Source organism: Zerene cesonia, chromosome 4, assembly GCF_012273895.1.
Source record: "Zerene cesonia ecotype Mississippi chromosome 4, Zerene_cesonia_1.1, whole genome shotgun sequence".
NCBI classification, from domain to species: Eukaryota; Metazoa; Arthropoda; class Insecta; order Lepidoptera; family Pieridae; genus Zerene; species Zerene cesonia.
The window spans coordinates 48,980-72,634 of NC_052105.1; the positions used below are offsets into that span (position 1 = coordinate 48,980).

At 38.6% G+C, this 23,655-nt stretch overlaps 2 protein-coding genes across 2 annotated transcripts in view; both read left to right on the forward strand.

The window, feature by feature from the left end:
* The window catches only part of LOC119839661, a 32,646-nt gene extending 13,906 nt beyond the window's left edge, over positions 1 to 18,740 (forward strand). The window contains exons 3-7 of the mRNA XM_038366063.1: positions 11,678 to 11,817; positions 15,863 to 16,142; positions 16,359 to 16,555; positions 17,350 to 17,536; positions 18,390 to 18,740. Of these exons, the coding sequence (XP_038221991.1) occupies positions 11,678 to 11,817; positions 15,863 to 16,142; positions 16,359 to 16,555; positions 17,350 to 17,536; positions 18,390 to 18,508 (923 nt within the window). The 3' untranslated portion in view covers positions 18,509 to 18,740. The remainder of the gene's footprint in view (positions 1 to 11,677; positions 11,818 to 15,862; positions 16,143 to 16,358; positions 16,556 to 17,349; positions 17,537 to 18,389) is intronic.
* Positions 18,741 to 20,889: 2,149 nt separating this feature from the next.
* On the forward strand, positions 20,890 to 23,314 carry LOC119839606 (cytochrome P450 6B6-like). The gene is made up of 2 exons (XM_038365994.1): positions 20,890 to 22,553; positions 23,045 to 23,314. The coding sequence occupies exons 1-2, from the start codon at positions 21,191 to 21,193 to the stop codon at positions 23,221 to 23,223; spliced, it is 1,542 nt and encodes a 513-aa protein (XP_038221922.1). The 5' UTR covers positions 20,890 to 21,190; the 3' UTR covers positions 23,224 to 23,314.
* The last annotated feature ends 341 nt before the right edge of the window (positions 23,315 to 23,655 follow it).

Below are 23,655 nucleotides of genomic sequence, written 5' to 3' on the forward strand. Positions count from 1 at the left end.
GCTGGTTCTCTTCTAGGTAACCTAAGAGTTGACGGTTTATAATGCTTTCCATCACTTTTGAGAGCAAAGAGGTGATAGAAATTATCTTTTACAATGAAAGACTATACATTTAATCATTGCGTAACTACTAAATTATCCATCAAGTAAATATTATACATCCATCTAGTAACCATCATATATCCATAAAGTAACCATCGTATATCAATTTTGAAACCATCTTGTAACCATCTTGTAACCATCTTATTACCATCTTATAACCATCTAGTAACCATCTAGTAACCATCTTGTAACCATCTTGTAACCATCTAGTAACTATCTAGTAGCCATCTAGTAGCCATCTAGTAACCATCTAGTAACCATCTAGTAACCATCACGTAACTATCAGCTAACCGTCAACTATCCATCGAGAAACCGACCTATAACCGTCTGAATAGCATCAAATAACTGTCTCATAGCCATTAATGACAACCATCAATAACACTACAATCCTTCATAATTGACCTATTTTCACAAGAAAAATAAAATGTTTAACGTATTTTAGACAAAACTTAATCAAAAAAAGTAGCCCGTTATTTTTAATTAGATAAAAACCCATCACTAGTTTCCTCATCGGCACTGCCATCGATTTCCAATGATGTTAAGTGAATCTACGGTCGCATTCGGTCAGCGGCAACCGTTGTCTTCCGTCTATTCTTTAATCCTTCAAAACCAGCGATTGGAGCAATCTTATATCGATCGTTATCCAATACCTCGTCCTTCTTACGCACCAGAATAATAGGGCTGGCATAGTTTGATACAGATTCCCTGATGATACCGGCCTGTAACATTTCGCCAACCATTACCCGAACTTTATCTCGCGTAATGAGATAGACGATAAAGCCTGCAAACAACAGGTCGTTGACTATTCAGCTCAATTTTCATCTCCGTAGCATTGGTACAGCCTAAACTCGCCAAACGAGCAAAACAATTTTCGTGGCGGCGAAGTATCGCTATAAGCTATATGTAAATCGGCTTTATCAAAAGTATGCGTATCTGATTTTAACGCCTTATTCTCCGAAACCGTGTCTACATAGTTGAGTCTGTATACACTGGACATTTTGGGTGCACGAGAAATGACAAAGTTTTTTTTTCATTGAACCTCATAAAAAACACCCCATACTGCAAATTGTTCGTACGGTTTTCCTACTATTTTGCTCTCCAAAACGACCTTACCTGTATACGCTGATCTAGTTGCTGCTTTGATGCTAACTGCACCGTGAATTGAACAATGAGTTGCAATACTTACTCTTTCCAAATGCACCTCCTCGTCCTGAATCTTGGGTCAGAATCAATATGCAAAAATTGTAAGCTATCTTTATCCTTATAAACAATGATGTGTGGTTGCTCAGAATAGCTTTGACCAACTAACATAAGCTTCTCTAACAAACTACCTTCGACAACCCTGCATGTAACAGTAGCAACCACACCATCGATGTTTAATAAAACTGAAACTAACCCTAATGAATACACCATATTGTTACCGAATCCCTTCAGTGGAGAGGGGTCCTGCTTATGAGTAAGTCCCAGAAGTGCAAACTCCGATTGCCTAATTAGTGCTACGTCACTTCCAAGGTCGATGAATGCTTCCATAAGTATATCAGTCACACTAACTAACTTTATAAATTTATCGCATGGGTTAGCGCTAGAAATACGCATCGTTTTTGCCACTTGATCAGGCTTTGATGATCCCGGTTCATCTCTTGACACGATTCTTGCTTATGTCCTACTTGATTGCAATGGTTACACCTGATCGGGATCTTCACAACGCAATGCTAGAGCGCTCGAGCGCATAGTCCTATCTCCAATGCCATAAATAATACAATCGACGGCTCGCCTGCCCGTTATTTCGCATTGATTAAGAAGCGCCAACTTCTCGTAGAAATATATCTCAATCGATTCCTTAGGCCTACTTCTCCGTTAAGCATATCTTCAACTGCCCGTTGTTTTGTTCACAGGGAAAAGCATTGGTTAATTTGACTTGCCAATCATCCCATGAAAATAATATAGAAATCAGACTTTGGTACCAGGTTTTTGCTAGCCCCGCTAACTTCTGCATGGCGAAGTGTACTGTCGTTATCTCATCCCAACCATAAATCTTAGCACATTCATTTACTTCGTAGCCATATGTCGATATGTTGATTCTTCTCCGAAGGATTGAATTCTGGGATTATGTTTTTATGATTCAGGTCCCTAGTAGCTGCTATGTTTTGGGGATTTGGCTTTGGTGGCAAAATATCCTTTGTAGACTTAATTATTTGTACCACCTCCCTAGAATTGAATGAAGGGCGACCTGATCTATCACCCCGACCGCCGGACAAATGACTACGACTACGTGATGCCCGAGAATCAGTAGAAATCTTACTGCGACTATCACCCCTGTACCTTTCATTGCTGTGACGTCAGCTCCAGTGATGATACCGTTGATCCTCCCGAGCCCCCTGGAGATATTTTTCTAGCTGGCGGAGACGCGCCTGGTCACTCTTTACAGCTTCTTCCCTCTCGAGGAGACTCCGATCACGGCTGCAGCTACGACTGCACGGGCGCGTGCTCACACGTCTGCGCCTGGAGTGCGACCGCTCCCTTGCTGGAGTGGTCAGGCTCCTTCGCCCACAAGGCTCGTTCATATCTGAGAATTATCTCGAAAGCTGTATGTACACCATAGAGAAAAATAATAAAAATTCCCTCCCATTTATTAAAAGTACATTCAAAACACAAATCAGTATAATATGTATTTTTAATTATCTGTGGTTATTATATTTGATTAAACTGAAATGTTTATGCCACATACTATCATTTATTAATTACATAAAATTTTTAATTTTCAATAATTGCCATATTTAAATTTAAATAGCAACAATTATTTTATATTTGTCATATAAATTTATTAAAACCTTACACTTAGAAGCGTCTATAGACACGAACGGTATACATACTTGTCGCAGCTCGTACAGCGGTGTGAACACAAGAACCTTGCTTTCGCCCATCAGTCTTGTCGCAACACACTATGTGGTATCCCGCCGGAATAAGTTCCAAGTCTTGCATGGAATTAGTGCAACCAGATTCGGTGATCGCCAACAAATCGGCATTAATCAATCCTATTTCAAATTACCGTTTAATTTAATAAAGATAGCTTTATCATAACAGTTATCAATTCCGCTATGATAATTATAAAAATGTCCATCAATAAAGTAAAGAAGGATTTATTAATCAGTAGCTATAATTTTCCCAGGGTTCGTAGTTTTATTTAATCGTAAGCCTAAATCACCCTAAATCCCCAAACACAAACATATTTTGTGAACTACAACAGCTGCAGTGATATCGTCACATTAATAACAAGGTACCTGTTCACTATACTCTTGAAGACCTTCAGATTATACTCGTCGGGGAACACAGACTCAGGAAGCATGTTCCCATCCCTTGCGGTTCGAATAAAGAATGTGGAATCGAACCGCTATGTCCGGGTACATGGAACGTCCACCAAATAGCGGTGCCTAGAGTCTGTGCGCCTCGACGATCGATGGAAAAATGGGGATGGTGGAATTAGGCTGTGTAGTTCCGCAGCGCACTCTCCTAAGTGTATCCGATAAAAGACCGATAAACTAGCCACTCTGCGGCGATGACGGAGGCTCTAGAGTCTTTTGCCTACGAGATCATCGTCGTTTATGAGCTTCTTGGCACGCCTCTCTATTGCCTCAAGTGTCTCCAACTGGTATGTGGTAGCATCATACTAGATGTGAGAGCAGTATTCCAAGCACGATCGGACTTGTACTTGGTAAAGATTGAGCAACTGTCCCGGGCTGAAATACTGCATCACCTTCGCCAGAATACCAAGCTTTTTTGAGGCAACTTGGGTTTTTGATTCTATGTATGAACCAAAGTTCAGAGTGGGCGTTAAGGTGATACCAAGAAGCTCGGGGTGGTCAGTTATCAGCACGGACACACCTTGGAAAGTCGGAGTCAGTTGGAATGGACTCCGTTTAGCGGAGAATAGACACGGCGAATACATTTAGAAAGTTGAAATTTGTACGATGTTAAATTATCTATTATCTCTGTATACTTAGAGATCCTTATACAATAAAGTCTCTTTCCTCTAATCTTTTCAAGCATTTCCGAGATTAACGGAATAACAAATTAAAAATAGAAATATAAACATTTTCGCACTTCCCAAGAATGTTATGATTCGTACTGAATGCGGAGAGAACCGTTAAGATTTAAAGATCAACACATTTTGAAACTCAGTCATTAAATAGGATTATTTGTGGTTAGTTTTCGTAATAGCTTGTCTCGTAATAAATAACTCAAACATAATAAGAAAAAATAATGAACAAAATATTGCACAAATCATCGGTCATTGCCAGTGTTTATGAATATGGTCCGGGAGACGATAAAAAAATGTAATGTCATGAAATACGATGTCAAGGATTTTCATAGAAGAAATCAAGAAATGATAATATCAGATATCTTTGACGACCATACTTTATTCTATGCGCATGAGCGAGGACACAACTAAGGCGATATACCACATGTGTTAGGGTATATTTTTTGTTATTAGTACATAAATTTCATTTGGAGAGGTCATAGAGAATAATTTTCTCTGAAAATCAAATTTAGGTAGGTACTTATAACATTCCCATGCCATTCCTTCTTTCCAGTCGTCAATCCTTTCCTTATCCCACGCTCATTATAAGCGTATTCGCAGAGCCTACTACTACTACTACTACTACTACTATTACTATTACCCACTACCTCTGTGAATAATCATGTACGGCGGCGATCGCTTTCAAACTAGCGAAGTGAATCGCTAACTTTTGATAATCATTAGCATAATCACTACATAGCATAAAACAAAGTCACTTTTTCTGTCCCTGTGTCCCTGTGTATGCTTGTGTATGCTTAAATCCTAAAGCTACGCAATGGATTTTGATGTTTTTATTTTTAATAGATAAAGTGATTCAAGAGGAAGCTTTATATGTATTATAACATTTATTAAACTACTCCGGATTTAACATGAGCGAAGTCACAGGCAAAAGATAGTATTAGAATAATTAGAATAAGTAACTTTTGATAGCGTTAAATTTCAATGAGCGTGGGCGATGCAAACTAAAATCTTTACTAAATTTGCCGTAACTTTCATGAAACCAAAATACCACCGCTCTTACAGCTAAGGAAGTTGTCATTTATTATAATCATATCAATCAATCATAATTTAATATAAATGAGAGTTACCCACTTGCATAACGTGAATTGTAGGGACACATTATAGAGTGTAATTTATCATCTCGTGGTATATTTGTCATTACCGCGAGTGACCGCAGGGCTGCGGGTTGCGAGGGGCGGCGGCGGGGGCGGGGGCGACGCGTGGATCTCACGTGGGGACTATTTCTGCGCGAGCGCCGAGCGTCAATCTCACAGCGCTCAATCTTACAATCTTTCCGCGTTGCCGAACCCACTGCCAAATATGAGCAACATGAAATCGTTTAACGTGACGAATGTGAAATAAATACTAATTGGAACTAGGTTGTATGAACAGAAGTTAAAGAATTTGTTAAACTTATTGAAATTATGCCTTCACCCGACTTTGTGCGGGATAACAGTAATTCTTTTCTAAAAAAAGGCCACCGACGTCGCTGGGCGGAGGTTCAAATCCAGATTCTAGAATGGGACCAAATGACAAAAATTTCCTTTCAAACAGAAAAGAATACAATCAATCGGTTAGTGATTTTTATCAGTTTAAATAAGATATAATACCAGTTTTAAAACTATTTATTTTGCGTTTATTTCGCATAACAATAGCTAATGACCGTAATATTCATCTATATAAAGCGAGGCAAATAACAACACCACAATTTGTAGAATCACAATTGGCAGCTGCCGCCTGCCGGCCCACACCGCCGCCGTCGCTCTTTGCTGGCTGAGCTGCGCCAAACACACGGTACTGAGAACAGATCGACACGCGCACTCATACACTTGAAGTCATTAATTATCCCGAAAGTGGGGCGCTTTTCAAATGTCTTCATTTTAATAGCGCGCGCAGGGAGATGCCAAGAAACAATTTATAATTATTTTCTACGGTAGCCTAATTTGTTCCCACTGAACTTATCTAGATAACGCAATTGGTTTTTTATTTTTATTATTTCATCGAGTCAACGAGCTTACGCTTTCGGTGCCAAATGTTTTTATTTGAGACCTGCTGGAACAAATAAATAACAAGTTTAAAAATAGCGGGATATTATTATAGTAGTGCAGAAATGCTTTTCAAAATATGTAGTGAACGGACATTGTGAGTGTATTGAGTCACGAAATGCGTATTTCTATTTCGCTGTAAACATGCCGGTGGAGCGCGAGCACCACGTGCTGCGCGCGGCCGTGGCGCCGCTCCGCGAGGGAACTTCCGTCCGAGCGCTTAGCGAAAATAAATATATATCCGTTCAAACAAAACCATTTGGCACTGGAATTGAGAATGACATTATACGCGGAGGAAATATTTTTATTGAGCGGTAGGTGGGACGTGTGTACTTCCTTTAAATCAGTGAGTCAGATACGCGGCCCGCACACCAGATGTGGCTACCTCGTTCCGCCCAGGGCGTCCTTGGGCACACGATAAATATCTCTGACGCGCGCTTTTTGCGATTTCGACGATTTGTCAGCGGCCCCATGAAACAAAACAGTTCTGAAATTCATTGACATGTTGGCGAAGGCGTAGTTAGCCGTAATGCCAAGTGCTGAGAGCACGAGTAAACATCGGCAGTCCATTTACTCGCTTGTATTGATGCTATGATTGATTTGCGGTCGGTACACATTGCTCACAAGAGCTGATGAAATATGCTTCAGATGTATGATTACGTTTTCATTTCGAGTGACTGATTATTGTAAAACAGTTTACATTGGTCAATATAAACTGTTTATGTCTTATAATTTCGCAATACCGCTCGATTTTATATATACCTACCGTATAAAAAGACCACGAGGCGTTAATTGGTGGCATTAGTTGAATTGTACAATCGACAAAATATTGATTATGTGGTTATTTCGTTAGCGTTTATCTTTATTTCTTCAAAATGATGGAAAGCTGCCTCGCCTCTCGCCGTCCGACCGCGCCGCGTATGTAAACAGTTTTAATTGATTCCTTTTATCTCGGCAGAGTTGTGCAAGTTCGCGGATTCATTGTTCGTTTCTAATTTTTATATTTAACTCTGAATCGCGTAAATACCTTTGACGGAATTAAGTATCTTGGGGCTACCTAGATTGTAAAGCAATAAAGGGTCATGATAATAAAATAAATAATTATAATTTTAAATTCGTTTGGAATCTTGAGATCTTAAGAAACTTACATCTATTTTTTGGTAAAAATAATAATATTAAGAAAAAGCAAAGAAGCAATTAATTGAAAATAAGCCGAACCCTTCGTGATTCATCTACTAAATTCAAAGCTACAATTAAATTCATTCAACACGAGGCGTTAATTGTAAAATTCCACATGACAAATACACGGCAGCTGTTTAGCAGCTTTCAGTCCAAATGGAGCAAAGGACTTGCCGATTCACAACAAAGGATGTTTGATTGCAACACGTCAGCGGGTGTTTAATTTTGTAGTCATTTGCATGATAATTAAGCAAATCAATGTGTGAGGAGGTGAGGAGGGGTCTGAAGCGTAAATTAGTAACAATTGGGCGAAAGGAAGAAGTGGGCGGAAGCTTGATGCCACCCGCAGAGAGCACGTGGGGACAAGGCGCGGGCGCAACACGACACGCGATAGGGGTACGACTACTCATAGAAACAAAAGATTAAATAAAAACTTATATAATGCGTAAATCTCAATGTGATGAATCTCAATTTCGTAAATAAATTAACTAATTCTTTTGGATCAGAGCGACATTGTTCACAAGTCAAGGGGTTTTGTGAAGAGTAGACGGGAGCAAGACGGATCTTACAAACTTCTTCTATGTTCACATTTATTTTACACAAATAAATGGAACACGTAAAAAAGGTGTAATTTATCTTAAGAACAATAAATAGTAACATCCTCTTCGGTGTATTGATTGTATTTCTGTTTTGAGTTCTCGGCTGGCAGCCATTTAAACGACTCTATTTACACCATAACTTCATTTAATGCCCATTACAGCTGAGACGGAAATAGCTTGCGTTCAATTCTCTTAATGAATAACATTCCAGAATAACGCTTATTTATATCGAAAGTGTCTATTTCGTGAAGTTACGGAAACGTTTTAAGCTGACAGTTGATTGGCCGAGCTTTGGCTACGTATTGGAGGTAAACAAGGTTCTTAGATATTTGGATGCTAATTTTGGAAACAAAAGCTTGGATTTTTTTTTAATTTTACATGTTCCCTCCGTACCTTCTGCAGTTAGGTTTTCGAGAATAATTCACCTTTAACTAGTTCCTGAGATGTCGACCGGTACACAGAACTCTTAACTCCTGGCTCCTCTTACTGCACACATTAACAATCAGAAATGCATACGTGCGAAATTGCACACCGCTAAATGAAAATTGTGTGCTCTTGTATCAACGAGGCGTCATCAAGAGGCGATAACTAAATTTCAGTAGTAATTATAATTGCTTTAATAACCTTCATGGGATTTTCTTGTGTTTGATTTGACGCGAGTATTATACATTTAGAAATTAATGACTTTTAAACGGATTTTAATCGCGATTTATTCATTATATTATTGACCTGACGTTTCGATCACTTTGCAGTGAGCGTGGTCAAGGGGAGACCTTCATGGGTTTTATGGTTTTATTTAGTTATTTAATTGGACTAAAATAATTACGAAGCATAGTAAGTAAATATGTACATACAGTCATAAATTCACTAATCTACAATGACTAGCACATCTACTTTAAAGTATTCTGTTTAATTCGTAGCAAGAGGATGAGCTTTTACCCAATTTGTAAGAATATCGAAATGTGCTAATAGATATGCTACTACCGCGATTCCCTGTAATATGCAGGTTAGTTTATATATATCGAGGTGTTTCTGTGAGCAGTGTCGAAATGGTAACGCGAGGCCGCTTCGCTCGCGCCACATCCGATATTTTGCAATAAAATGGACTCCTCGGGAGTTGCTCTGTTTCTGAATTTCATGTTTTGTTTTGAGCACGAAATAGGTTATCTCTTTATTTGTCAAGGTCAGATATGTAAATAAAATTAGCAATGATTCTCTTAATCAACGGTAGTATAAAAAAACAAGCTTAGTTAAACATGCATACAATCTGCTGTTACGGAAACGTTTGGATGTTTATTTATATTATTAAAACATATTTCAAATAGAAGAGCACTCTTTCTATTAATTGTCACCAGCCCTTGAGAATACCACCTAGTCTTTACTTAGCCTTATGTGTTAGGAGGTGTAATCTATAATTTATCTGTGATAAATAGAGAGCGTCAGCCATGAAAATTATCCTTTTTATGTTTTCGATTACCTGTCATGTGTGGATACTGTCAAATTCAAAAAAAAAAAATCTAAACATCTGAAAACATACTGAAAACACAGCAATTGCCAAAATGAATACGTCAAATTCCGCATTGTTATTGATCTTATCAAAATGTTGATATTTGATAGTGCTTAGAAGAATTTTATTCATATTATAAGGTAAATTCAAGTACAGTCCGGCCTTTATCAGATAATGTTTTTACATAAATGAGTATACTTTTACGCTGTATAATATTATAGTTTACATCAAATCAGTTCTATTATTAAGTACATATCAAAACAAAGAATCGAATCTTAACGTTCTAATTATGATTAAATTACATATTTGCGAGTTAAAACTGTACTCAAATGGTGCAAATGCATGTAATGCTGCGAGTGACTGACGAATAGCATAGTTAATGCTCCTTATGAATATCCTCTAAATGTTTCGAGAAACAATCCTATCCAGATTATAGCTGCTAGCTCTTCACTTAAAAATAAAGGAAGGGAAAGCCGTATTATGGTACGATAAAAACACACTCCATACAAAATATGAACTACTTTGAGTCCTTAAGAAGTTTTTGGCGCGCTAACCGAGACTAACTACTAAAATAATAAATACATTAGCGAAATTGTTCACTTGCCTTATGCTTTTAGTAAGATGCTGTTTTTTATTAGTTAGTCGGCGATTGCATTTTTATATTTCATATAGATTTCACAAAATAAAGGACATACGTTCTCTATATTATCATTAAATTATCTACTAAAACATATATACTTACACACACAAACACATAGGTACCTACGGTTTTCCTCATTTAAAAAATGCGATTAAGGAAAAAGTACCAAAAAAATTTATACAAAAATTATCACAATAATCACATTAATCTGGAATGACACTTCAAAATATTTTTATATCTTATCAAGGTGATTCATTTAATTTATGAAGTAATCTTTTTATCAATAACTAAATGACCATGATGAGACCTACAGTTCGAATTCAGTTATGTGTCAGCTTACAGCACTCTTATACTTGTACTCGTATGCTCTATAGTCTATACCATTTCATGCTGCCACTTCTCACCTGGGCGTTGCAGGACAACTCTTATCAGAAACAAACGCATATTATTTTGTAAACAAACCTATATGATTTTTCTTTCCTCTATTAATATGGATATTAACAAAATTATAAAGATTTAAAACTCATATCAGTATTCAGTTTCCTTTATTTGAAACTAATAAAATAAACGAAAAGGGAAAAATTAAAGGTGTCTGAAATAAGTACTAGATACTATATACTCGACTTCGAAAATGTATGTATGTCAAAGATGTCGATTTAAAATGAGGAAATATTTTTTTAAAATCGCAATTATAGTTATAATATGGGAGACGAGCACGAAATGGGCCAACTAGTACCGGTTAAGATACCACACCCCTACAGATGAACGGCGTGCTTCAGTAGCATGTGAATGCTACTATGTGGGGTCCCCCACATGCATGTTTGTATCCTTCCTCATCTATTATACTGGCCAATGCAAAGAAAGCGGAAAACGGACAACGCATTTGCGGAGGCAATAACTGTACCAATGTTCAATGCTTGTGGTTATCTTTTACCATCAGGCGAACCACCAGCTCGGTTGCTCGTTATCATATAAGCAAAAGTTTTTGAGTTTATTGGTTAGATATCAAATTACAAATCTTTCGTCTATTATGAATATAGATAATGTAAAAATAGCACTTTGTAAAGTAAGTGTTTGTACGCGTTTATGAATTTAATATTATGTCTTAAGAAGTAACGCCATCTAGTACGTCAATTTGGAGGTAGGTATATCGGTAAGCTCCGAGAGCTCAACACCTTTCGTTGTTCGGTGCAATATCGATAGATGGAGTTTTATTGTTTATGGAAATAATTGCAGGATTAGAGATTTACTAGAATTATATATAACTAGGATGTCGCCCGAGATATCGCCCGCGTGGTCAAAAGAAATTTTCAATGGGAATATTTCACCGCGGTTATAAGGGGCTTAGGTCACTCTCTAGCCACTAATTATCGGTACACTCAAAAATCAGCAATCATCATGAAATCGCTCGGTTGTGACTCGGAACAAATACCAGTAAACAAACGAAAATACTATTCACTTGGAGAGCCGGACATTTTTTTATTTATTTTCACTTGAGTAGTAAATAATATTGGATAAAAATTTTTGCAGGCCCCCGAGGAGGAGCGGCGTTGAGGCTGACCGCCGCGGAACCGCCGGCCTTTGCCTTGAATCAGCATACAGCGCTGGTAGCCCGTGCGGGCGACAGCGCCGCGCTGCGCTGCAAGGTGCTGCGACTTGCTGACCGCGCTGTGAGTTCCATCGTCGACGTCGTCGTCGAGAATATTGCTTTTTGCCCTTAAACCTCCCTACTGTTACTTCTCAACCTCAAGTCAGCCGTGACTATTTTCCCTCTCATTCTTGTTATAAATGTTTCTTTCTTTCTTTCTTATATTCTCTTTTTTTCCAATTTATTTCATTATTCTATATTTTTATAAGTGATATCTTCAGTGGTGTAATATACGCATGTTTTAAAATTAATGTTTCTATGATTACTCAATTGTGGGAATCGAGCACGCTTCTGCACGAATTAGGTAAGCTCGCTCCGGAAAAGTACCACACCCCCACAGAAAACCGGCGTGAAATAGTGGCATACCACTGTGTTTCGTGCGGTGAGCGGGGGAGCCGGAGGCCCGTTTCCTTTTCCTCACCCGTCACAGTCCATCCATTCCTTCTTTCCAGTCTTAATCCTTCCCTTTTCCCTTACTCCATAAAAGCGGGAAGCGCATTCGTAGAGGCACTACCATTGCGGATTTTCATGGGTAGTGGATCACCACTACCCACGCGAAGCGATCACGCTTACCATCAGACAAACCACCAGCTCCGTTGTCCGCTATGACATAAAAAAATGATTAAAAGTTTTGTAGTTATTCATGTCAGACCATAAACATTTTTCATTATGGTCGGGTTTGCTGACATGGTACTCCGTTTGATGGCAAAATAAATTATCGGAAAGTGATGTGGTATGATAGTTAAGAAATAACTTAATCCTTTGTTCTATTCTACACACCATTTTCAGAATGTCAGTAGATACGGAATACATCGCAAATAAGCATGACTCGAGACCACTTCAATGTATCTGCCACGAATGTTTCTCCGAGCCGAGGCTCCAATCTAAAATAAGAAGCGTTTCAAGTTAACGGCTGTGTCAAACACATTTTGTATTTCTGCTGAAAACAAAGCCTCCTTTCATTGGTGGAAATGATTATAAATAGATCTTTAAAACTCAATTTCGTCTTTGGAGACCTACTTGAGTGGAAATATTCAGGTGTGTAAGGCATATAAGAAATGGTGGAGATATATAATTTTATTTACATACAAACATAAGCATAGTATGATTTTACTAACCAACGTATTTATTTCTAATGGATATTTCTTAATATTCTATGTATCTATATATAAGGAAAGGAAAAAATATCTAAAAGGAAGGACATTGTTGTACTATCATCAAATGCATTGGGACCCCAGGACTTCTTAAGATCCCAAAAGCCCTGTTACCGAGATGAACGAATCAATTTCCTAAATATGTAAAGTAGAAGTAGGAACATTAACAGAGGTACCTACCCATCCGGCTCCACAGTCCACACGACACTAAAACGATGCCAATGTCACGTGCTCACCTCACAACAGCCAACAAGGCAGTGATTGTTCAAAATCGGAATATTTTGGCATAATATACCGGAATTTCTATGAATATTCTGATGTTAAATTTAGCAGATTGACTACACTTCGTGACCTTTCACCGTATTTCCAGGTTTCATTTGAAATCATATAATATGACACCGCATTTGAAATTTAATAATATATTGAGATAGAAACCTAATACAGGTAACACATATCCGTTATCACCAGACTACATGCGTTCATCATCGCCTCGGAACCGTTAAAGTGAAGTTAACTTAATGTTTGATTAACACGAATTACGTTCTATCTGATGATTGATATTTTACAAGGTCTTTTTTCATGTAATAGTTTGGAAGTTTACTCGCATGTTCATCGTACACCAAAGTAATGCCTCAATATGTTCACTAATTGTGAACGACGCGGCCTGACAAACGTGGAGTGGAACGTGTGAACAATCACAAATATATTGAAAACCATTAAACTGCGCAATGAAAATGACAACGTAAAAATAATTCTAGTATAAATTTAGCGGATGCGCTGCCAAATATTCGCGGCATGAATCGGCTTGGTAGCGGCATACTGTGGGAGCGAGCTGGTATGCTCGCGATGTGTGACGCCGGAACCGGCCGCATCCTTGAGCAGCGGCCTCCGCGTAGCGTAGTACGGGGCTCCGGGCTATCGACATGCATTACTGAACTTTATATACACCAATCTTACTTGTCATTATCATATCATTTTAAAGAGTGCGAGTGTAACTACATTTTCAGCAAGTTGTTAAGCCAAATATATTAGGTATTTCAACGTATAAAAGGAGTACTGCCTATTTTTATCGTCATGCGGAATTTAGAAAATTAATACTATTACTTTCTAGGAAGACAATTTTAGCTCGTAGGAACCCCAAGACCTACGCAAACCGGTCATCGACACGCTCTGGGAATAGCGCGCACCCGGAACGGATTCGTATCTTATGTCAATTCCCATCCCACTGGATGTGTGATTATAATTTGTTACCCTGCGCACAATATTGATGAGATTTATTATCGTGACACTACGCTGAATGAAACTCAAGAGAACTAGTGAGAACGTATGAATTTAATCTAATTTTAAATGAAAGATTTCACAGTGAGTTATAATACTAGACAAATAGCGGAAAAATGAAAATTTATAGATAAATCTGTTTCGCTTTAACCTAAATGTAAAGCTAGTAAAGGAAAATGAATGCTTTAGCACACGTGAGTGGTTTACGACAAATTCGCAACAGAGTAGCGCGGAGCCGTGGCCCAAATACCGCGCTGCTAGCGCTCCCAGCTCCACGCTAATGCGTAACCGTTTGTGCCGGTTTGCTGCTCCATTATTAAAGTGCTATAGCCATATTAGTCATTTTGCGATTGTTAATATTTAGGTTGCTGATGTAATTGCAAATTATTTCTTATCATACTTAAGATATGATCTATATAAATAAAAATGAATCACCAAATCTGTTGCTCAGCGTCGAGCTCGAGAGCGGTTGGTGCAATTCGGCAATTTTTAATTAATGGCTTGTATGGGGAGTAAAAACGTACTGCCAGTATATATAAAAATAAATCTAATATTAATCTGATTAGAAATAGCACAATGACCACTTTGTGTTTATTGTTTGTGTCGAATGCCGACGAACTGATATACTCATTTATTGTAATTGTTTTTTTTAATCCGCGGTGTTTAATAAATAATTAATAAAAATTCACTTTTGAGCCATCTAATTTTTAATGTTATTGCTAACAAAACTTATTATTATTATTTTTTTAATTGTGTTGTAATATATATCCTTGATTTTCATTAAAAAAGTAGGTTATCTAAGTATCTTTCTATCCAAAAACTGCGGCGGGATTCGAACCCGCGTCTTTTTGCCAAACCGTAGCAACGCCTCTCGGCCACCGTGATCCCACCTCAGCAATTTTAATTTAAAAATGGTTTTTAAAATTGAACTGATTAAATATAATTTTTAAATGTTTTTTAAATGCATTATTGCCACAATTTTGTAATGGGGCCCGGTGGTGTACTTAATACTCAGTTGTATTAATTGTTTTGAAAAATAACGCTGTGTCAGTTTCGTGTTACATTATGTTGAGATGCGGCTTTGAACAAAGGTCTATATAAATTACAATTTTACATAGTACTGTACAAAAAAAAAACTCAATCCTTAATTTTTAGTTTTATAGCATTGAAATGCTTTATAAGTGAGACATTTTGAAAGAATATAATCAATACTCAATCTCATTAAAAATGTGATGATATTGCAATATTTAAGTACTAATTGTTCTTGAAAAAACACGAAAACACTTGGTTTTGGCGCGAATCGAATCGCACTTTACTCATTACACAAGCTGCTATTGCGAATATGTTTTTTATTTACAAAATTGACTTTTGTCTGATATGTATTAGATTAGCTATCGAGATTACGTCTACGTTTAAAGGTATTAGAAAGATAAATGAAAAGTTATCAGATAAAAGTTTGCTCGCTCGCGATGGAGGCAGATAAGATATTATACTACACTAACTTCTAAGTTTCTGGATCTTGCCAGACACTTTGTAGTCAGTGTCAGTGTTTCAAATTATGTGAGGACTGATAGGTTTTATTTTTAAGTTTTTGTTGATATTTAAAATGAATGCTTAACTGTATGTATTTTGCAGGTGTCGTGGGTCCGCTCAAGCGACTTGCAGATCCTGACGCACGCCGGCGCGGTGTTCACGGCGGACTCGCGCGTGTCCTGCGCGAGCGCGCGCGATGCGGGTCCCGGGCTTGCCGCGCCCGACGCCGACGACATCCTCACCTCGGAGGAGGACTGGGACCCCTACGCGAGCGTGCACATCCTGCGCATAGAGCGGCTCAGACTCGGCGACTCGGGCCGCTACGAGTGTCAGATCAATACGGAACCTAAACTCAGCTTATTCTACAATCTTACCGTAATAGGTACGATTTTAATGCGCATTTCATATATCTGTATTATCACGCAATTTGCTGGCTATTGAATTGAGTAACGATGAGGGGATCAATAATAAATACCTGATGCATCCAGATATTTTAATAATATCAAAATCCGCCCGGAAGGCTGACCGACAATCTTGTCGAGTTCGTATCATATTGTATTATGGAAATGTTATATTAATATTCGCGGGGTTGGTTTAGATACAGCGCTGCCCGAGGTGTTAGTGATGCCGGTGGGCGGCAGCGTGGCGCGCGGCGCGCTGGGCGGCGCGGCGCGGCTGGCGTGCGAGGCGCGCTACGAGCCCGCGCCCGGCTCGCGCCTCGCGCCAGATGCCGTGGCCGCGCTGCCGCCGCTGCGCCTGCGCTGGACGCACAAGGGGGAGATGCTCGATCCTCAGGTTACTACGAAAATCATATTTAAATAATTAAGATAATATACGTTTTTGAAGAAATTATGATATGTAATGTAACTTTGTATTGACCACAATTTCCCGATGAACATAAATTTATTGTGACGAATTTGATTAATTTTCTGTTAACTATTTTCTTGCAGTAACAACCAGATTAATAGATTATTATTAAATGCAATTCTGGATTCGCCTGCAGACTGTATAATTATATTTTTATAATCTGTAAGTTATTTTGGTGCACAAAATTGCCATCAAAATTAATTTAGTAAATTAGCCAATCAATAAACGTAACTAATACATAACTAACGTAAAAATCGATACACCCATCCTTTATATTCCAACCACGTTTGTACTTGTATGTGGTAGTCGAGCACGCTTCGGCACGAATTGGTCCAGCTTGCACAGGGGAAATACCACACCCGAACAGAGGACCGGCGTAAAATAACATACTGCTATGTTTCGTTCTGTGAGTGGGGGAGCCGGAGGCCTATGTCCTTTTCTTTACCCTTCCTAGTCCTCTCCTTCCAATCCAAGGATTGACGAAAGGAATAAATGAAGTAAGATCTGCCATTGACCTTATGCCTCTGCTAATGTTCATGGGCGGTGGTAGTGCTTACCATCAGGCGTCCCACCAGCTCCATTGCCGACTGTGACATAAAAAAAAACTGTGAAAAGTTGTAGGTAGAGTTCTAACCGTAGTTTTTGAGTTAATTCGTTATTCCATACAGAAATTTATATGCCCCTTCATAATATTATATTAATTATACGTTGACACACGACAGAGTTCGCGAGGCGGCATCTCGCTGGACACGGAGCGGTGGGCGGGGCGCGCGGTGTCACGCCTGACGCTGGCGCAGCTGACGGCGGCGGACGCGGGCCGCTACTCGTGCGCCGCCGCCGGCGTCAGCGCCGACCTCTTCGTGCATCTGTACCGGGACGGCGCTGATGATCAGGAGTACGATATTATTGGTGAGCTTTGTTAACTTGCTGCATCTGTACTCATGGCTTTGACGGTAGGGAATGATGTTTTACCACAATGGAAGGAAGCCTGTGTCACTGTTTTGCCTCCAAACTATCTTCAGTCTCAAAATCATGCCATAAAGTCACACAAAGTCTAAGAAAAGGTGAACAAACAACGCACACTTGGAGGTAAGCAGCAGGTAAACGCATAAACAGTTATGTACAAATAGTTTATTTCACTCAAATTAATGTGGGGGAAACCTCTAGGCACAGCTAATAAATATATATTTATGTATATATCACGTAAATATTTTAGGAGAAAAGATTTGAAAGAGCTTTAAAACACATTTTAAAACGAGACCTTCCCATAGAAGTTTCTCATGACTCATAAAATAAATGTAGAACTAAGATTTTGTGATAAAATACAATCATAATCAATACGTAATTTAGTTAACATATCATACTATCACAAAATATTAATAGCTGTATGAATCAGTCGTCAAATATGAACTTATCACTATCTGAGTTCTTTATGCAATACGCCACTGTTATCTTTTTTTACGTCATAGCATCCAACTGAGCAGGTGGTTCGCCTGATGGTAAGTGATCACTACCACCCATGAACATTCGCAGTAGTGCCTAGTGCCTCTACATGCGCTGACTGCTTTTAAGGGGTTAATAAATAGTGAGGAAAGGATTGACGACTGGAAAGAAGGAAAGGATGGGAATGTGAAGGGTGAGATAAGAAAAGGGCTCTCCTTTGTTAGTTAGATCTTCCACATAAGTATTTTAATTAATGTTGTTATAATTGATAACCAAATATAGTTAACTTATTCATAATTTCATTATTATAATATTTTAGACGGAGAAATGGAGATGCAGCGCGATCAGGCAGAGTCGAGGGTCAGCGCTGCGAATCTCGTTTACAGTAGCGGCGTAATCTTAACAGCAATTTGTTTGCTGCGAACGGTTGTTACGTGACAGTCACTTTACAACTCCACGGCCATCCAGGCCACTAATAATATAAGGCGGAAGATAAACTTCTAGGGTTACGGGGTATATTACGTTCATACATAAAAACGATGGATAAAACCGAACTCGATGTAAATATTGTACAGTTATTTAATGATGTAAATAAATTATTGAATGAAAACTGTTGCGTTTGATTTGAGTGAGAGAGTGGGCGGGCTGGCGCGCGCGAGCCACGCGCTGCTCTATATCGAGTTGCTCGCAACACGCATACAGCTCACAATTGTACACTTGGCAACAAAGTGGACCCCAGTTAATATAAGTCATATAAGTCATAGTTCATAAAACACTTTCATTCTTGAAGTCTAAGCCTGCTTTCAAATTTTGTCCTATTGTAACTGAATGTTTAAATTGATTTACTTATCTTTTTAGCAGTCTAGTATCTATACACTAGTATAAGAGTTGTAGATTTGTTTGTACTAAATATACTTAAATTTAGTTTTCGAGTCAAGGAATATCCTTAGCACAGTTCCTCATTGAAAGCCGGATAATAAATATTAAAAGTAAAGTTGTTTAAATACAAAGATCGAACACGCTTAGAACTATATATACAAAGAAACAAAGTTGGGTGCAGAGCATAGTATGCTCTGAGCTGAAAATACCGCGCTCGAATAAGCTCGCTAAAAGCGGCTCGTCTATTAGCGGCTGCGCCTGTGTGCGTGCGTATGTGACATACACACTAATGGAAAATCGCATACTTTACATTTTTAGTTAATTTAATTGTTACTTTCTTCTATTTTTGCTGTATAATTAACATTTTTTTAGTTGTAATTCACCATACTATATTAAATAAATGCATAGCATAATGTAGATGACATTTTGCTGCGATCATTCTACCCAATGTATAGGTACTAACATTTATTAAATAAATCCTTCGTGAGTCGGATATATTCTTTTTAGGTCATATTACTACTACTATAATACTACTGAAAATATGATCTCTTTCATATGGTTATCACATTGGTGTGGTTAAGAAGCTTACATTTCTGACATTGTAGCAATGCTAATTCATTTGTTATTAGGAACACAGATAACATAATGCTATATAGTATGGAGTATTTTTAAGTGTGCTGGGTTTTATTAACATATCTGCTTCGCTGTCACAGTGGTTTCGTAGCGTCTTGCACGGTCGCCGGCTGATTACAAAGCATGAGTCTATTTCATCCTGGAGATATCTTAGTGCAGAAGTACAGGGGCAGTGTCTTCTCGCCACTTCTTTTCTCACATTTTCTATACTCTATTACAAGCATTATTTAATTCCGTATCCGGTACAACATGTATGCTGATGATCTTCATATTTATATTTACATTCCTTATTTGCCTGCAGCCTTTCACACAACTGTGCAATAGCCTGCTCAACAAATGCTTTTTTGGTGGAACTGATTGCATTAAAACAAAAGTTAAATGTTACTTAAAGTTAGTTTCACCCGTTGTGTATAAAAGTTACCTACATTGCTTTCGTAAAATTTACGTGCAACCCAAACAAATAAACCGACAAACAAAATGACAAATATTCAAAAAATTCTGGAAATGGATTTTTGGTTGGTTTGACTATTGGTTGTCCTTTAACACACTGGTAAAATATTGGAAAATATTGAAATTAAGAAAGTTATCTTTTTTAATGTACAAAAACGACTTTTCTATAGTTTTATTAAATGTGTAGATAGATGAAATTTTGAAATTAAAAACATCTGGGGCTTACTGGATGATGAAATTAATTACAATAATAATAATGTAATAATTTAGTAATTTTCTTTTCAGATGTTGGCAACCCTTTAACCGCTACACTTCAACTCTAAGTTTAATATTATTTTCATAGAAAAAGTTAATAAATCTTCAGTGAATGTGTATCGGTTTTAATTAATTAAGCTAATTTCGTTTAAGTGTATGTAGATATTTTATTGTATGCCGTGTTGTCATTGTATACCATGCTTGTTGTAACGTCCAGTTAGCCCACGAAAAATAAAATATCACTATTTTTCAATTGTTTATGCAATACTTAATTTCATTCTGCTTGAACACGAACATAGCTCGTGTGACAATTGTTAAACTATGATTTTTATAATATTTCAGAATTGATCGTCGGTGGATTTTCTGCAAGAGAATGACCTGTGACTGGAAAACAAAGGTTACCCAGCGAATTTGTTGCTAAATGCTAAACTCGATCTCCATCTAAAATCGACTCGATTTCGGCAACAGAAACACATCAATCTCTGAAATTTTCCTTTTACGGTTTACCTTCCTAAACTATTACGGTAAATGAAATACAGCCTACGGTTAGACGTCGAAAAGGTTGAAGTCTTAGGACCCGTTTTAGCTTTTGGGAACGGAACTCTTACAATGAAGGTATTAAATAGTATTTATTATTTATGATGGTTATCTAATAATTGTAGTATTTACTTCGTTGATATCTGAACGATGACTCATTCGCGTGTTTTGGGCAATCTACTATACATAACAATTGTCAGCTAATAACGCGAGTATAGTCTCAGTGCTACATAAGGCGGAGTTCGACAAGCCGCTCTCAGTTGCAGGAGCCGGCCGCCGCGCAAACACACGGCCGCGGTTAAGTGTCAACCCGTCCGAGTGTTCACAATTCTGCTTTATTAGTGGTACCTACTTCGTAACAAGAACATGATTTTTGTAACTTTAATTTTTGTGGCGCTTATCGCGTTATACTTTTACGGGACCAAAACTTTTAAATATTGGGAAGAGCGGGGGGTCAAACATGACAGGCCTATTCCAATCCTAGGGAATAATGCAAGCAATTATCTAATGCGCAAAAGTATGACCCAATTAATAACAGAGGCATACTGGAAGTACCCAGATGAGCCTGTCGTAGGTTATTTTAGATCGTTACGTCCGGAGCTTATTATAAGGGATCCTAATATCATCAAAAGGGTCCTTACCACAGACTTTCACTACTTTTATCACCGCGGATTCAGCAATAACAAAATAAAGATGGAGCCTCTGCAGAAGAACCTGTTCTTCGCGGACGGTGACATGTGGCGGCTGCTGCGGCAGCGCCTCACGCCCTCTTTCTCCAGCGCTAAGCTGTACGCCATGTTCCCGCTCATCGAGGAGCGCGCCGAGCGGCTGCAAGCTCGCGTGCTGGCCCTTGCCGCCAAGGGGCAGACGCTCGACGCCCGCGACCTCATGGCGCGCTACACCACTGACTTCATTGGTGCTTGCGGTTTCGGTCTCGACGCAGATTCTTTGCAAGACGAAAACTCCGAATTTAGAAAACTCGGAATAGAAATATTTCACAAGGATGCCAAATTTATCGTTAAGCTTTTTCTTAAGCAACTATTTCCTGAAACATTCAAAAATCTTAAACTATCTGCTAGCATAGAAAAGACTATTATCCAACTCCTGCATCAGGTTCTTAAGCAAAGAAATTATCAACCTTCATCTAGGAATGATTTCGTAGATTTATTAATTGAATGCAAAAAGAAGGGCACCATCGTCGGGGAATCTATTGAGAGGAGAGATTCAGAAGGCAAACCAGAAATAGCAAAACTAGAAATTGACGACGAAATTTTGGCGTCTCAAATGTTTGTTTTCTTCGCTGCAGGATTCGAAACGTCGTCCTCCGCCACAAGCACCACGTTGAACGAACTCGCTCACAATCCGCACGTACAAGTGAAAGTGCAAGAAGAAATTGATCGAGTATTGGCAAAACACAATAATAAATTGTGTTATGAAGCTGTCAAAGAGATGACTTACTTAGAGTGGACATTTAAAGAAGGAATGAGAGTTTTACCATCTCTGGGGTTCTTAGCGCGACAATGTGTGCGAAAATATACTTTTGAAGACTTGAACTTTTCAATTGACGAGGGCGTTGTGGTGATGATTCCCGTGCAGGCCCTGCAGAACGACCCGAAGTACTTTCCTGAACCTGAAGAGTTCCGACCTGAACGCTTCGATCCTGAGCTTGCTGACCCCAACAACAAATTTGTCTACCTGCCTTTTGGAGAGGGGCCTCGAGCTTGTGTCGGTAAGTTTGCTAATATTTCATATGAATTTTTACCCGACTGCAACAGAAAGAGTGAATATATGATATTTGGCAGGAGAATCGAAAGAATATTTCGTAAACAAAAAAAATTAATGGACACCGAACGCATCTTAAAATTTTTGACGTGACAACGTCTTAAATTAGGCTGCGGCTCGGAGTCTCTCATGAAAAAGTGTAACGCCTGGTAACGTTACGATGAGTCACCGAACTATGATCGGTCCGCCGCGCGCGCAGCACAAGAGAATTAGGCGCTTTGAATCGGCGCGTGCTTGTGTCTCTGTCTCTGTCTTTCTCGAGCGTTCTTGGCGTTGTCACGTAAAATCTTCGCCCATAAAACCGACTTTACAGGCAACCATTTTTTTTTTAATAAAAAATAACAAATTAATATTGTTGGTTATATTGGTTAGGATAGTAGATTAAGAGTGTGAGGAGCGTTAGAAGGGTAATATGGTAATTGCGGCACGTGGTTGCAGGCGAGCGGCTGGGGCTGATGCAGTCGCTGGCGGGGCTGGCGGCCGTGCTGTCCAAGTTCGACGTGAGCCCGGCGCCGGGCGCGCCGCGCCACCCCGTGATCAACCCCACCGGCGGCATCGTGCAGAGCGTGGTCGGCGGCATCCCACTCGTGTTCCGCGAGCGCTCCGCCCCACACTAGCGCTGCCCGCTGTCCGCTGCTACTCACACATCTAACTTACATTATATTACATATATGATCTTCTTAATGTGATGGAACGATCTTAATATTGGACATGTCTTTATAATTTTTATTTTCTCCAAATTTTCAATAATCATGTCAAAAATCATTATAATATATTAGTTTTCTTATAAAATATATGTCAAATTTTGTTCTTATTCACTTTGTCCTACGACTAAAATTATAAAAATATTTTTTTTTTATAATCTTTGTTTTATTTATTATAATATTAATTGTTTTTGTTATAAGAATGTTAAATAAAATATTCTGAACTAAGTAGCGGAATTTATAAAATGTACTACCTAGCTTAACCGGGAAACGTTGCTTTGCCAAGACACTCTTTCTTAGTGATGTGGTATATAGGTACTTTTTACCGTTTTTAGTCTTGTGAGC